The following is a 15,040-nucleotide window of genomic DNA, read 5'->3' as shown; positions in this document are numbered from 1 at the left end:
TGTAGGGAGAAGGAGGGGATAGCTTATTTAGAGCAGGCTGTGATGAGTACTGAAAATACTGACAATTTGATATTGGTGGACATCTTAACATGGGAGTCTATAGCTTTGAGATGCCTGGGATAAGGATACGCATTGGACAGTCACCAGCCTCCAGCCCATAAGGGGTAACTTAAGCAGAGGTGTTGAGGGGCCAGTGGGCGAAGAGAACCTACATGTGCCTACACCCTTCTTAGATTTTAGCATGCCCAAGTGTTGTTTATGTTTTTTTGAGAAAGTGTTTCTGAGTACACTGTGGAGTATACCTTAGTATCTTGCCTGTTTTATACATGAAAAGTATAAAAGTAACTTGCTTAAGTGATTGGTTTGGATGTAATCAAACTACAGATTTCTGCAGAATTTCTTTTTATAGACATCTAGTAGAAAGCCCTGATCATAGGCTTCTCATGTCAGTATTTGGATGTTTACAAAATATGTACAGAACATATGCAATTGGAGTGGTTCTACCATTAGCTAACATGTTGTTAAAATCGTTCGAATGCGCCATTAACAGCAGCACACTCAAAACAATGTCTCTTTCTAATTTCAGCCTGTGAGGTTGAAGCTGAGAAAGTGTACCAGGTCTCCTCAAAAGAGCACATGCAGCCTTTCAAAGAAAACATGGAACAATTTATTATTCAAGGTAAATTCCAGAGAGATGTGTTGTATCTTCCTTCCCTTCTCAGCAAAAAGGTAGACAATACACATTGGCTAAAGGGGATTGTGTTGACATTGTTGAAGAACAGATGAAATTTAATCATGAGTAACAGAATTGTGAGAGGCCGGGCATTATCCAAACATGCTATTTTGTGGATAATGCCCTTTATTATTGATTTTGGTTTTTTGCCTGATAGTAAATATACTAAGTATTAGTTTAAATTGTTCATATTTATAAAGACATTTAAATTTTTTAAAGTAAAAGTAGTAGATATTATTACCCCTATTTACACATGAGGAAGTCAAGGCTCAAGTAACACACCAATTTGCTCAAAGGTCATAGATAATGCTTTTTGTGATAAAAAATTAGATATTCTTTTTTTTAATTAAATGATAGCTGTGTCATTAATGTAATCATGACCTTGGTTCAATCTCCCATTTATTCGGTTTGTCAAAACATACCCAAAGGAAAAAGCATATAATGGTTTTTTAGATCTTCAGAAGAAAATCTGTGCTGTTTTTTCTAGACACATTATTACCAATGGATATTTAACCCCTTTTTTCAGATCACTTAAAAACTTTATAAATATCTCATTGATTCTTCCTATAACCCCATGAGATAAGCAGAGATGGAAACTTTTACAAGATACTAAAACAATTTTTTTTAAAGAGGAAAAAATATATTAAAAGTCTTGCTATTTGAGGTCACTGAAACTTAAAATTATATCAAATGATTTGGTACTCAAAATACTTCAGTCTTGGAATGTTATACAGAAGATCAGATTTGTACCATGCCGTGCTCTAGGACAGCTCTTACAGCTTCAGGAATTCTCCTGGAGGCTGGCATGGCATGACACAGAGGCCCAGGAGCACTCTGGAGATTGACTCCGTCCTCTGTTTGTTAGGTTTTTATAGATTGTTCAAGTGTCCTTAAGAATAATTTATAATGAATGAGTCATACCACACTTTGATTAAATAAAGTACAGCTTTTTTTTTTTTTAGATGGGAAAATACTGCTTAATCATTTAAGATACTCATGAAGATTGAAATAGAATTCTGGTTGGATTCATAAATCAAAATGATTGTCATTTTCAAATTTCGAGTTCCTCGTGACTAAGAATGGAAAATCTGCTTAGTGGTTCCAAAAGTCCTTTGGCCAAAATCATTAGTCCTGTGGTTATAGTACATTAGAAGACTCCGAGGTTCACTCCACTCTTTCTAGTGGATAAAATTGTCCTGCTTTTCCCATCCACTTGGGTTTTAGGATCAGGAAAATATATCTTTAACTTTAGAAAGTAACAGGTCATTTAGATAAAAGCATGAAATACTCATTTGGGGCTTAAGGAAAGAAAGGAGTTCTTAATCCTAGGACTTATTCAAAAAAATCAAATAGTTTGCTGAGTTTCACATCCAAAATGTAAACATTGGTCACGTATATTATTGACTACATTCTATGTGATTTATTACATAATATTCTGAGTCTACATTTGGTAGGCCAGACATTGTGATTGTTTTTATATGACTAAATCTTAATTTTTTTGATGAATAGTGAAATTATATTTTACAACCCATTGGAATTTATAAGAAGTCATGTGTTCAAATCATACATGTCACCAACATATGATATCTTATCACCAACGTATGATATCTTTGATAATTATTTATGTTGATTCAAAGGATGTGTAGACACCTTCAGGATTTGTTTAGTAGTTCACATGTAGGGAAGAGAGCATTGTCCAGTCGTGCTAAATGGATGAGTATCTATTCAGATTTTAATGATCTTCCAGAAAGATCTTTTAAATTCCTTATGAAATTGAGATATTAGCAATTTTAATACCTTTTCATGTTAAACTAAAAGAGCATTGTTGTAAGGATACTAACCTATACGCTATATTCTTATAAATATAGACTGCTTCACCTTTCACCATTAAGTTAAATGAGATTGGTTTGACTTTGTGGTTTTTCTTCCACTGTTTTCAAGTGCCTTTTTATTTGCTCATTAATTTTTTTTTTATAAATGATGCTCCTTTTTAACTTATTTTTGGACGTGTTCATGCGGTACAAATGCAATTTTGCTACATTGACACATTACCCTGTGGTGGAGTCAGGGCCTTCAGTTGCATCCATCAGCAGAGAAAAGCACATTGTACCCACCAAGCAACTTCGCATCACACACCTCCAGCCACCCTTTCCCCACCCACTTCTCCGCTGTGCATTATCGCTCACTCTGCTTCCATGTGCTCCCTTCATTGAGCTCCTACTGATAAGTAAAAACACAGTATTTGACATTCTGTACTTGAGATGTTTCACTCGAGATAATGGCCTTTAGTTCTATCCGTATTTCTGTAAGAAGGGTGATTTTGCTCTTTTTTTTCTGGCTGAATGAATGACATTCTGTTGTGTATATTTGTCACATTTTCTTTATCCAGTCTTCTGTTGATGGACATGTAGGTTGATTCCATATATTTGCTATTGTGAACAGTGCTGTGATAAACATACAAGTGCAGGTATCTTTTTAATATATTGATTTATTTTCCATTGGGCAGATAGACAGTAGTGGGATTGCATCCCCTTCTCTAACAACGGTGTTATACAATTTTCTTGTGACTTTAATTTCTTCAACAGCATCAGGTATATCTACTTTATAGAACATAAAACTATAGAAACAGTACTAAATGTATACCTGTGGATAGGATGGGTCTTTCTAGTGACTGTGATACTTGATTACTAGAGGAATGATTTGGAGGTGAGAAAGTGCAAGCTAACAGAAGGACAAAATAAGATGCAAAGTTATGGATATATACCTAGAAGAGGAATTGCAGGATCAAATGGCAGGTCTATATTTAGATCCCTGAGTGTTCTCCAAACTTCCTTCCAAAAGGAACATGCTAGCTTGCATTCCCACCAGCAATGCAGAAGTGTTCCTCTTTCTCCACATCCACGCCAACCTCTATAGTTTTGGGATTTTGTGACGTGGGCTATTCTTACTGGGGTTAGATGGTATCTTAGAGTAGTTTTGGTTTGTGTTTCTCTGATGATTAATAATGATGAGCATTTTTTATGTGTCTGTAGGCCATGCACCTATCTTCTTCAGAGAAGCTTCTTGTTTTTATGGTCTATGTACGAATGACTTAATAAAAGAAAAAAAGACACAAAGTTATGGACACAAAGAAATTAGTAGTTGCATTTGAAGAAGAGAGAGTAGTGAATGGTTAGGTTGAATAGAGATGCTATGGGGACCAGATTAGAAAAATCGTATCTTCCTGGCTGAGGAATTCAGGCTTCCTCCAGAAATTTTGAAGGGGCAGAAATGCAAAAATTTAAGAGAAGATCTACCAGCAATGTGAAAGGGATACGTGGAGTTGGGCCAGACTTGACAGCAAGAGACAACCTATGAGATTGTTTCAGTGCAGTGTTGCAGAAATGAGCAGGCCTGTACTAAGGAAGTAGTAATGGATAGATTAGAGGGACAAAAATAAGGTAGAACCAAGTACACATAGAGATGACAGAGACATGTCCAGATTTTAAGTATGGGTGGCTGGATATTGTGGGTACTAATCTTTGAGGTAGATAATACACATATGGGAAAATTTTTCAGTGATAAGTATGATCACCCCAAAATGATGCCCAGTGGACAGGTGGATATATGAGTTGGACTGGCATGGAGGTCTGAGATTGAAGATTGGACATCAATCCAATAAGGTCTTCTAGGAAGATAAGAAAAAAGAGGGCCAGGAACAGTATTCTGAAAGATGGACAGGGGATGAGATAGATAGTCAGATAGGTAAGAATTAAATTAACAGAGGCTGCCATGATGGAAGCAGACTTGGGAAAAGCTTCAGAAAAGTGCAAATGATCAGAGAACTCATTCACATAGGCTGAGCGGATGAGGACTGAACAACTTCTAGAATTGTGACAGTGGAATCAAAGAGGATTGGCCACCTGGACGGAACATGTCTTTTGGATTGGCATGAACAAGAACTAATTTTTTAAGTTTTCAACATTTAAGAGAAGCGAGGGAGTAGAATGGCACGACTCTGAAGCAGGTTAAAAAGTTACTGGGGGCACAGGAGGAACCGATGTATAACTGTTTGCCTTAATGCTTTAATCAGAGTCACTATCATTTAGCTTATTTCTATTTTATGTCAGTATGTGATGGTTTTGTTTTTGTGCATCTGTGATGAGGAATTCTTAAGCTCTAAATGGTTAGTTGCCATTTATTTGCAGTTTTTGGTTAAAGTTTCTGCCTTTTTAACGAGCAGAAAATGGGGGTTAAAATGATGCGATAAGCAAGATTACTAGGTACCCCACGCTTTCCTAATATTGCCTCTCAAAACTCAGAACATTCCTTCTCTTTTTTTCCCTCTTTGTTTTGGAATCGAAGTTGCCTTTTGGATAAAGTGTGTATAAAAATAAACATATTATTACTGAACTATACAGGGCCTTAGATGGGGTGGATGGCCTTCACATATGTATCTGCTCGTGGTGAGGTCACTGGGAGAAAAATAAGAGCTTGATTCTCCTTCCTTGACCTTCTCAGCCTTTTTAATCAAATGATTCATTTTATAAGTCTGTATTTTAAAACTTAACTGCAGCTATTTTGGTGGTGCATAGCAAATTTTTTTAAAAGGTGGTTGTGATGAGGGTTCTGTTCATACTATGAAATGGAATAAAGTCCCTTCTGTGATTTTACGAATCAAAAATAGCTGAGATTTTTTTTATTAACCTTGCTCTTCTTACCTCCAACCCTCCCTTTCTCCAAATTTTTCTGACTTACACCAAGTATAGTAGAACATTGCTGAACTAGGGGAATAGAATCAAAATGAAAACGCATAAATCTGTAATCACATGCTTCCAAATTAAAAGGGTGCTAAAACCTCAACTCTTAGATATACAATCTCTAGTGTTGGTAATACTCTACTTATGAACAAAGAGATGCTGAAAGCAGCGGGTATTAACTGTGACAAAGACTGGGGTGTTGGCTAGAAGTATCTTCTATTAGAAAGGATGCACATGGCACCACTGCTCCGTAGTCACAGTGAACATGCTTGATGTTGCTTTTATTGCTTTTTGAGAAAATACAATAACTTTTTTAAGCATTGGAAAACAATGAATTTGAATTTTGGGGTTTTTTAATTTTTTATTAAATCATAGCAGTGTACATTACATTAATATTATCATGGGTACAGTGTACTGTTTCTATATACCATCTGAAATACTTTCATCCAACTGGTTAACATAGTCTTCATGCCTTTTTCTTAGTTATTGTGTGAAGACATTTATATTCTACATTTAGAGAGATTCACATGTACCCTTATAGGATGAACCATAGGCGTGATCCTGCCAATCACCCTCCCTCCACACACCCTCTACCCTCCCCTCCCCTTCTTCTTAGCAAAGTATCCCAAGAATAGAAGAAAAAGTATCCAATGTACTCAGTCCTACTATTTTAAGCTAGTAAAGTTATTTATAGCTAATTTATACCTAAACTAATTTATAGCTTTCCTATTAACCCAGGAATATGAATTTGAATTTTTGAGTACTCTTTTCTTGTTGAGCATTTAAAATTAAAAAGAAGCATAACTTTTTTCAATAAATGTTTACTCGGGCAGTGCCTGTGGCTCAAAGGAGTGGGGCACTGGCCCCATATGCCAGAGGTGGTAGGTTCAAACCCAGCCTTGGCCAAAAAAAAAACAAAAAAAAAACAACTGCAAATAAATGTTTACTCATTGTCTATATGACAATAGTAACAAGTATTATACCTTAATACAATTATTTCTGCTATGCTATAGAATTAACCAAAGCTCATTTATACCCCTACATGATTTTATAACTTTCTAGGGCAGTCTGAGCATCTTACAATGAGGAAACCAAGGCTCCAGATGCATATTGCGTAAAAGCATATAACACGTGGCAAAGTCATCCTGGAACTAAGACCTTGTAAAGGAGGTTGGAGTTGTATTTTATTTTAATTTAAAAATGGCTATAATGTAGTAAAGGATTGTAGAGGAATAGTGTATGTTCAGAGTTATAGTTACTATTACTTCTATGAAATACCTTTGTGAGTCTTTTGGCTGTTTTCCTAATGATTCATCTGCCTTTTGCTTATTAAGTTATTAGGGATTATATATTTCAAATATTGAACCATGCTTCAGATAAATTATTGTAAATGCTTCTCCCATTTTAGAGTTGTCTTTAAATTTTTCTTCTGAGTATTGGTAAATAGTAAAAATTTCATGGTTCTGCTTCCACACTTAACATTTCAGTTTATTTGAAATGAATTTTTATCTCTGATCTGCAATAGGAGTCAAATTTAATTTTTGGTCATACAGACAATGCTGTTTTTGTTGTTTAGTACATGTGAAGAATAAGCCATCTTTTCTTTAATGTATAGTGCCATCTGTGTCACACACACGCCTCCCACACAGGTGTGTGTTGTTTTCTTGGGTTTTCTCTATACCATTCCTTGTCTTAGACTCTTTTCGTTATTTATCCTTACAACAAAGCCCGTTACCATCTTATCATAGCCTTCTAATAATCCTTGAAATGTGAATGGCTTCTTTAGGAGGCTTATGCTTCCTTATAATTTATTCTCCTATGTAATTTTAGAATCAAGTTGTCACTTTCTACCATAAAAAAATCTATTAAGATTTTGACATAATTATGTAGCATCTGTAGTTCAGACTAGGGAAACACTGATGCCTTCATGATGTCAAGGCTTTCCATCTATGAACATGGTATAGCTTGGCGTTTACTTATATCTCCTTTAATGTCTGTCTAAAAAGTTTTACATTTTATTGAGGTCTTCACATTTTTTGTAGATACATTCCTAAAAGCCTTATTTTTGACTTACAATGTATTTGTAAGTTACATTTGCTATTTATTGATGATATATGAACATCAAATAACCATTGCACAAAGCTATTCCATCTTATAAATTTGCTAAATTCTTATCTATTTATATGCCATTTTTTCCCAGTGTTTTAGTTTCATTTTTATGTTCTTTAAAACTTCTAAACTACAGAGCTATTATTGTTTTGTAAATGCATTTTTCAATTTAAAATTAAGCAATTCCATTTTGTTTGCACGTCTTTCTTTCGTATCATGCCTGCCTGCTAAGATGATTTCCCCCCTTTCCGAATCACATCCTTTACAAGTTACACTCTGGGTGGAAATATCTTTTGTGCTTGCTTTTTAGAGATAGATTGGCTAATTATAAAATTGTGAGTTCAAAGCAAATTCCTTTCAGCCGTCTGGAGGTCTCTGCTTCCTCTCTTTCCTGGTCGCACTGACAACTCTACTTCAGTCCAATTTTTGTTTCTTTGTTTTTAATCTACATTTTCTCTCAGGCCCTTTTATGTTTTGCTGTTTCTCCATATGTTTGTTTTGGCTGATCCTCAGGAGGCACTACCAACCAAAACTATTCAAAAATAAACCTTTGCCCTGCCTGTTAGGATCACACACTGTGCACTGGGGCCCAATGCCTCGGGGCCGCTCATGTGGGGCAACAGTTTCTGATAGGACAGGGTTTCCGCCTCCACCACATCTCCTCAATGGCTAATTAGCAAGGTGATGCTTTTCAATTTCTTCTTTTAAGGTGTTGCTTTGGGTCCTTTGGAGGATTCCAGGCCTGTTCAACATTTTCCTGTGCAGCCTTTTAAAGTTCCAGGTTGCTGGGTTAGTGATGTCCTGGGGGAGTGCCGGCTTACACCTCTTGGAATCCTGCTCCTGTTTGTTTTCATGGCCTCAAAGATTTTTCCTTCTTTTTTTATCCAGCTCAGCTGTGCATTCAATTTTACTTTAATCCAGCTTTTTCATGCTCTTTGCTGTGAAACTTTTTTCATATCTAGTCCATAGGATGGTTGACAAAAGAAGTCTATCTTGTTTTTTTTTTTCTCAATTAAAATATCTTTGAAATAGTCATGTATTAGTATATTCTTTCAATGGCTTCATTGTAAACATCTACCAAAACTTACTTGCTCATTTCTCTACTTATCAACTTTTTTCTCTACAACATTGCTTTAAAAAGAAAAAGATTACAGTGAATAAACGTGTCTGTGTCTCACAATGCACACTTGTACAATACATTCCTAAATGCTGAGCTGCTGAGTCGGAAGCAACAGAGTCCTGTTCCTGAGGTTTCCTGCTTCCCAGCTTTCCCTGTCTGCCTCACAATCTCACAAACGTTACTGAGTTCTGGTGCTTTCCTTCACTCCACCCACTGCATTATCCCAGGCCCCACATCAGGACACTCTTTTCTTATGCCAATCACTTCCTAACACGTCTCATTTTTTCCTTGTCACCATCATTCTATTATGGTATAACCAACAAAGTCTCAAAAACCTGCAGTCTTCTGGAAAAGATTGAATTGCGGCAGTATCGTGACTATTAAAGTATGTGAATGCTGAAACCAAATCTAGACATGTTTAAGATACAGTACTAATAGGTTTTGACCTGTGTCAAATATCTATAATGCATTTGTAAAATATCTCTTTGCCATCCATGTTAGATAATGCACTATTATGTGCATTTTTTTCATGGTTAAATCTAAGCTTTTCTTGTGTAGGTCCCAAGCACTTAGACTCTGCCATGAAGATGACTCCTAACCAAAGTGTTATGTTCTTGGAGCAGAATGCTTCCTGACTGATATGAAACTTTCTACTTTTTTGAATAAAAGCCAGCTAAAAACTTAGTTCATGACTAGCATTTTTAAAATGTTACGCTTTTTTTGTTAAAGCAATTCTGGCATAATGAAACCCAGGGGTCCACTTATTAGTTACTTAGGAAATACCAACATGTTGATTCAGAGGGAAATAGTTATAACTTGATAATTTAACAATTTAGAATTACAAAGTTTTCTGGGCACATGTTCTAATTAGGCATCACTTGGGCATTTGGACCACTGGGAAACTTAGAATGGAAGGAGTATGCTCACGTAGGAGCTCTCTGATTGTGTTTCTGCTCTGAAGATGAGCAACACTTGTGAGCCGTAGGTCCATGACGTACTGGAGTACAAGGGGATACTTACCCTCTCTGCTGTGCATGGAAGAAATCTTAGTGAGACACTGGTAAAGCAAGTTAACTTAGGAGAGAAGTCATCAAACCCAGATGGCAAATGGTCTCATCTCATGTGCAAAGTCTGATAGATTGAGACATTCTTAGAGCCCAGTTTTAAGGATAATTCTTAGGTCGTACCTGGACTCTTGGGTTTGAAACAGTAGCATGAGTAATTAGTGATGTCTGAAACAATAGAAAAGATTGAATAGTAACAGGTATTTTTCCCCTAATCATTTCCTACTTTTCTCTCTGTAAGTATGCAATAAATTATTGCATATTTTTATAAGGAATATATGACATATTTCATATATATTATGTTTAAGTTGATGTGTGAAGAATATGTGTAAAGCCAAGGAGATTTATTATCATATATTCAAGGAAAAACAAACCTAAATCATTTTGAGCAGGGCAATTTTTTACTTCTTTTAAGGTGGTTTTGAAAGCTTTAATACAAGCGCATCTTGGAGATACTCTGGGTTGAGAGTTGCTAAAAAAGATTCTGTGTTGCTAAAAAATACTAATGGTCATCTGAACCTTTGACAAGTCACAATCTTTTTGCTAGTGAAGGGTCTGGCCTCAATGTTAATGGCTGCTAGTTGATCAGGGTGGTGGTTGTCAAAGGATGGAGTGGTTATGACAATTTCTTAAAATAAGATCACAGTGGAATTTTCTGCATTGATTGACTCTTCCTTATACAAAAAGTTTCTTCATGCCATGAGATGCCATGTGATAGCATTTTACCCATAGTAGAACTTTTCAAAATTGGACTCAATCCTCTTCAAACACTGCTTCTTATCACCTAATTTTATGTGATGTTCTAAATCCTTTGAGGTTGTTTCAACAGTGTTCACAGCATCTTCACAAGTAGATTTTCTATCAAGAAACCACTTTCTTTGCTCATCCATAAAAGCAACTTCTAATTCATTCATGTTTTATTATGAGATTGTAGCAATTCAGTCACATCTTCAGGCTCAACTTCTAATTCTACTTCTCTTATTATTTCCATGACATCTACAGTTACAGCCTCCACTGAAGTCTTGAACCTCTCAAAGTCATCCAAGGAGGGTTAGAATCAGCTTCTTCCAAACTCCACTTAATGATGATGTTTTGATCTTCTGTCATTAATCGTGAATCAAAAATCAAGAATGTCCTTAATGGCATCTAGAATGGTGAATGTTTTCTAGAGGTTTTCACTGACTTTACTCAGTTCCATCAGAAGAATTACCTGTAGCAGCTATAGATTTACCAATGTATATTTTAAATAAGAAAAGACTTGAAAGGAGAAATTACTCCTTGACCTGTGGGCTGCAGAATGGGTATTATATTGGCAGACATGAAAACAACACTCATCTCCCTGTACATCTCCATCACAACTCTTGACTGACCAGGTGCATTGTCTATCAGTGAACAGTATTATTTTGAAAGGAATTTTTCTTCAGAGCAGTAGGTTTCAACAGTGGGCTTAAAATATTCAGTAAACCACGCTATAAACAGATGTGCTGCCATCCAGGCTTTGCTGCTCCCTTTCTAGAGCTCAGGCACAGTGGATTTAGCAATTTTGAAGGGCCCTAAGATTTTGAGAATGGTAAATAAGCATTTGCTTTAACTTAAAGTTGCTTTAGCCACTACAAAGATGGTCAGCCTATCCTTTGAAGCTTTGAAGACAGGTACTGCTTTCTCCCCTCTACCTATGAAAATTCTAGGTGGCAACTGCTTCTGAAACAGGGATGTTTCATCTGCACTGAAAATCTGTCATTTAGTGCAGGCCCCTTCATCGCTGATTTTAAGGAGATCTTCTGGACACCTGCTGCAGCTTCTCCATCAGCACTTGCCACTTCACCTTCCACTTTCACGTAAGGGAGAAAGCTTCTCTCCTGAAACCTCCAGAATCCACCTCTGCAATCTTCACCCTTTTCTTGTGCAGCTTCCTCTCCTCTCTCAGCCTTCACGGAATTGAACAGAGTTAGGGCCTTGCTCTGGATTAGGCTTTGGCTTAAGGGAATGTTGTGGCTGTTTGGATCTTCTATCCATACAACTCCCACTTTCTCCAAATCACCAGTAAGGCTGTTTTGCTTTATTATGTGTGTTTACACTGAAGCAGCGTTTTTAATTTCCTTCAATAATTTTCCCTGTGCATTCACAGCTTAGATAACTATGTGGTGGAAGAGGCCTCTCAGCCTCTCCTGGCTTTCACCATCCTTCCTCACTGAGCCTACTCATTTCTAGCTCTTGAGAGATGTGCGACTCTTCTTCCACCTGAACACTTGGGTGCTACTGTAGGGTGATTCATAGGCCACCTTCCCTGTCAAGCCTCAGGGAATAGGGGCACCTGAGGAGAGGAGGGACAATGGGAAACACTTAAGGGGTTGGAGGAGTCAGAACACACACAACATTTATTGATTGTTTACTGTCTTGTATTTGCACAGTTTGTGGTGCCCCTACACAGTTACAATAGTAACATCAAAGGTCTCTAATTAGGCATCACCATAACAGATGTACTAATAGCAATGAAAGAGCTTGAAATATTTTAAGAATTGCAAAAATGTGGCGTAGAGACAAGTGAACCAGGATGTTGGAAAAAGGGTGGCAGTAGACTTCCTCCTCACAGGGTTGCCACAGACCTTTAACTTGTAAACAGGCAATATCAGCAAAGCACAATAAAATAGGGTATGCCTGTAAGATGTTTTTATCACGTCAAAGAGAATACCTATAAGACATACCACTAGCCTTTATAAAAATTATTTTTGTGTACAGGAACTCAACCTTGGTAATGCAGGATGACCTTCTCATCTCACAGTCAATTAAATAACAACCTTAGTTTCATATACAGTTTAAATTCCCCCTTGCCATGTAATGTGGGGATTAGTGCTTAGACATTTTTAGGGGGTCATTATTCTGCCTACCGCAAAGTCCTTGGTAAGTTTTTGTCCCTTGTTGCAAAATATGTTCCTTACTATCCCCTATATAACTTCTTTTGGCTATTTATAAACTTTTGTTATTACTGGTGGGTTTTGGGATTTTGATTATGATATGCATTGCTATGTGTGTATATCTGTGTGTTTATCTTGCTTGAGGTTGAACTCTTACGTGGGAAACTTTTGGCCATGGGAAAACTTTTGGCCCTTATTCCTTCAATGATTTTCCTGTCCCATTGTCTCTCCTTTTGTTCTGAGACTCCAATCACACTTTAAGCTAGACTGTTTATTACTGTCACAAGGTCATCAAGGCTCTGTTGATGCTTTTGTTTTTTTCTTCTGTATGCTTGTGTTAGATCCAATTGTAACAGCTTCCAAGTTCATTGTTGTTTTCTTCTGAAATATATCATCTCATGCTGTTATATTCAAGTGATCTTTTTTCATTTTTGATACAGTATTTTTCAGTTTTACAAGTTTCACTGGGTTCTTTTGTGTATCTTCTGTTTTTTTCTCCTTATTATTTCATGGTTTATTAAAATATTTGAGCATAGTTATAAATGCTAATTTAGTATTGATACCCATCTTTGCTGGTTCATTTCTTGTCATTCCAGGGTCTGTTTCCTTTAACTTGTAGACATTGGTTATATTTTCCTGGTACTTCATTAGCCTACCAATTTTTTATTAGATAATATATACTGTGAACCTTATGTTGTGATGGGCTATTGCCCCTTTACAGAGTATATGGCTTTGTTCAGGCAGATAATTTAAATGATGTATGACTCAGTTTGATCCCTTCAAGGTAGATGGAGTTATTACTAGTGTGTCTAATCCATGGTACTCTTCCCACCAGTAATAATTCAGTCCTACTAGTGAGATATTCTCCTCATTTGGATCTCCAATGACAGTACTATTTTAAGTAGTCAACAACCACTCTACTCGAGCTCTTTAGGCTTCAAACATCTCTTGACCATGTGAAAGCATTGGGAATTGTAATGGTTCCTAGGTGATTCTTTGCTTGGACTTCTAGAATTTCATTTGCTTAATACTCAGTGAAACTTAGAGATCTCATTGCAGAAAAGATCTTTTCTTCTAAGATATTTCCGATCTAGAACTCTGTTCCTCATCTTTCAGCCACTTTGGTCTCCGTGGAATCCTATCTGTATTTCCTCAACTTAGCGTGACTGCTTGGCTGATTTGGGAACTCCCTTCCAGGGCCTACAATCTGGAAATTGCCTTCGTACAGAAACCCAGGAAGCTTGAAGGGCTCAACAGAGATTAGAGTTTTGTGCTGTCTATTGTCCAATATATGAAAATTTTTGTGTCACCTATTTTATCCAGTTTTCTAGTTAATTATAGCAGAAGAGTAAGTTTGCTTCTTGTCATTCAATGAGTCTCTTTTCACTAGTTGAAACTGAATACATGATAGACACTGTGGCCTGCATCTATAATCCCAGGACCTTGGGAGGCTGAGGTGGTAGGTGGTAATATTGAAAGTTGTCTTAAAACATGAATTGGCATATTTTTAGATAAAGGCTCATAGAGATTTTCAGTTCATCTGAAGCTTCCTGATTTAAGTGCTTAATATGAGTAAATGAGTATGTTTGCTTTATCTTCTTCAATAGGGTAGTTGTTTCTTGGTAAAGAAAAGGGAAAGGAATTGGATCAAGGCATGTCTTATTTTTAATGCTACATTCACGAAAGTCCAGGTAAGATTTGCTTAGCCTATAAGTGGAGTAATATGTGATTTAGTATACAAAACTTAGGTGGAGTTAATAATTTTCTGATTGGAAAATTGTTCCAGTTCTTTGACCTTGTACTATGTATAGTATGTAGACTCATGAGTGCATATCATGTTTCCCCCATGTCTTTTCCACTTTGAGTTTAAAATAAGGATTTAGAAAGTAATTTCACTGAGGACCACTTCAGTAAATACATCAGGCTGGATGATAATAGCTCATGGCTTTCCTGTCTTTTTAGGTTTGGCCAGGAGCCACATATATCAAATTTTTGAAGTACATACCATTCTCTGTGTTTGTGTGTACAGTTCTAGAGTTTTTATTAGTAAGCACCTATATGTTATTTCTCTCTACATTTATATTTCTGAGGTCAGAAATGGAGTATGATTTTATGTCTACAGTTGAAATAACCCTCAGTATTAAATAAAAGGCAGCTGTGAGTTATTGCCAAAGTCAAGTTGTGATTTTATACCTCACAGATCGGATCTTCCTCCTGGGAGTGTCCTGCAGTGTTTGTTTTGTTGTATTAAGAACATTTACAGCACAAAGGAGGAGAACACACTGGGACTTATGTCTTTCTTTTGCTACCTGAGGAAAGATATTCTGATAGTACTACCCTGTCTGACACGTATAAACTAC

General features: G+C 36.5%; 1 protein-coding gene across 1 annotated transcript in view; it reads left to right on the top strand.

The window, feature by feature from the left end:
• Positions 1-15,040, top strand: part of FMN2 (formin 2) — a 332,811-nt gene that overhangs the window by 241,303 nt on the left and 76,468 nt on the right. Inside the window, 1 exon segment of the mRNA XM_023519245.1 lies at positions 587-679. Coding sequence (XP_023375013.1) covers positions 587-679 — 93 coding nt within the window.

Source organism: Otolemur garnettii, unplaced genomic scaffold (assembly GCF_000181295.1).
Source record: "Otolemur garnettii isolate 467f Iridium unplaced genomic scaffold, OtoGar3 scaffold00165, whole genome shotgun sequence".
Lineage (NCBI taxonomy): Eukaryota > Metazoa > Chordata > Mammalia > Primates > Galagidae > Otolemur > Otolemur garnettii.
Note: the sequence above shows the minus strand (reverse complement) of the source record. Positions and strands in the feature narration are given on the sequence as shown.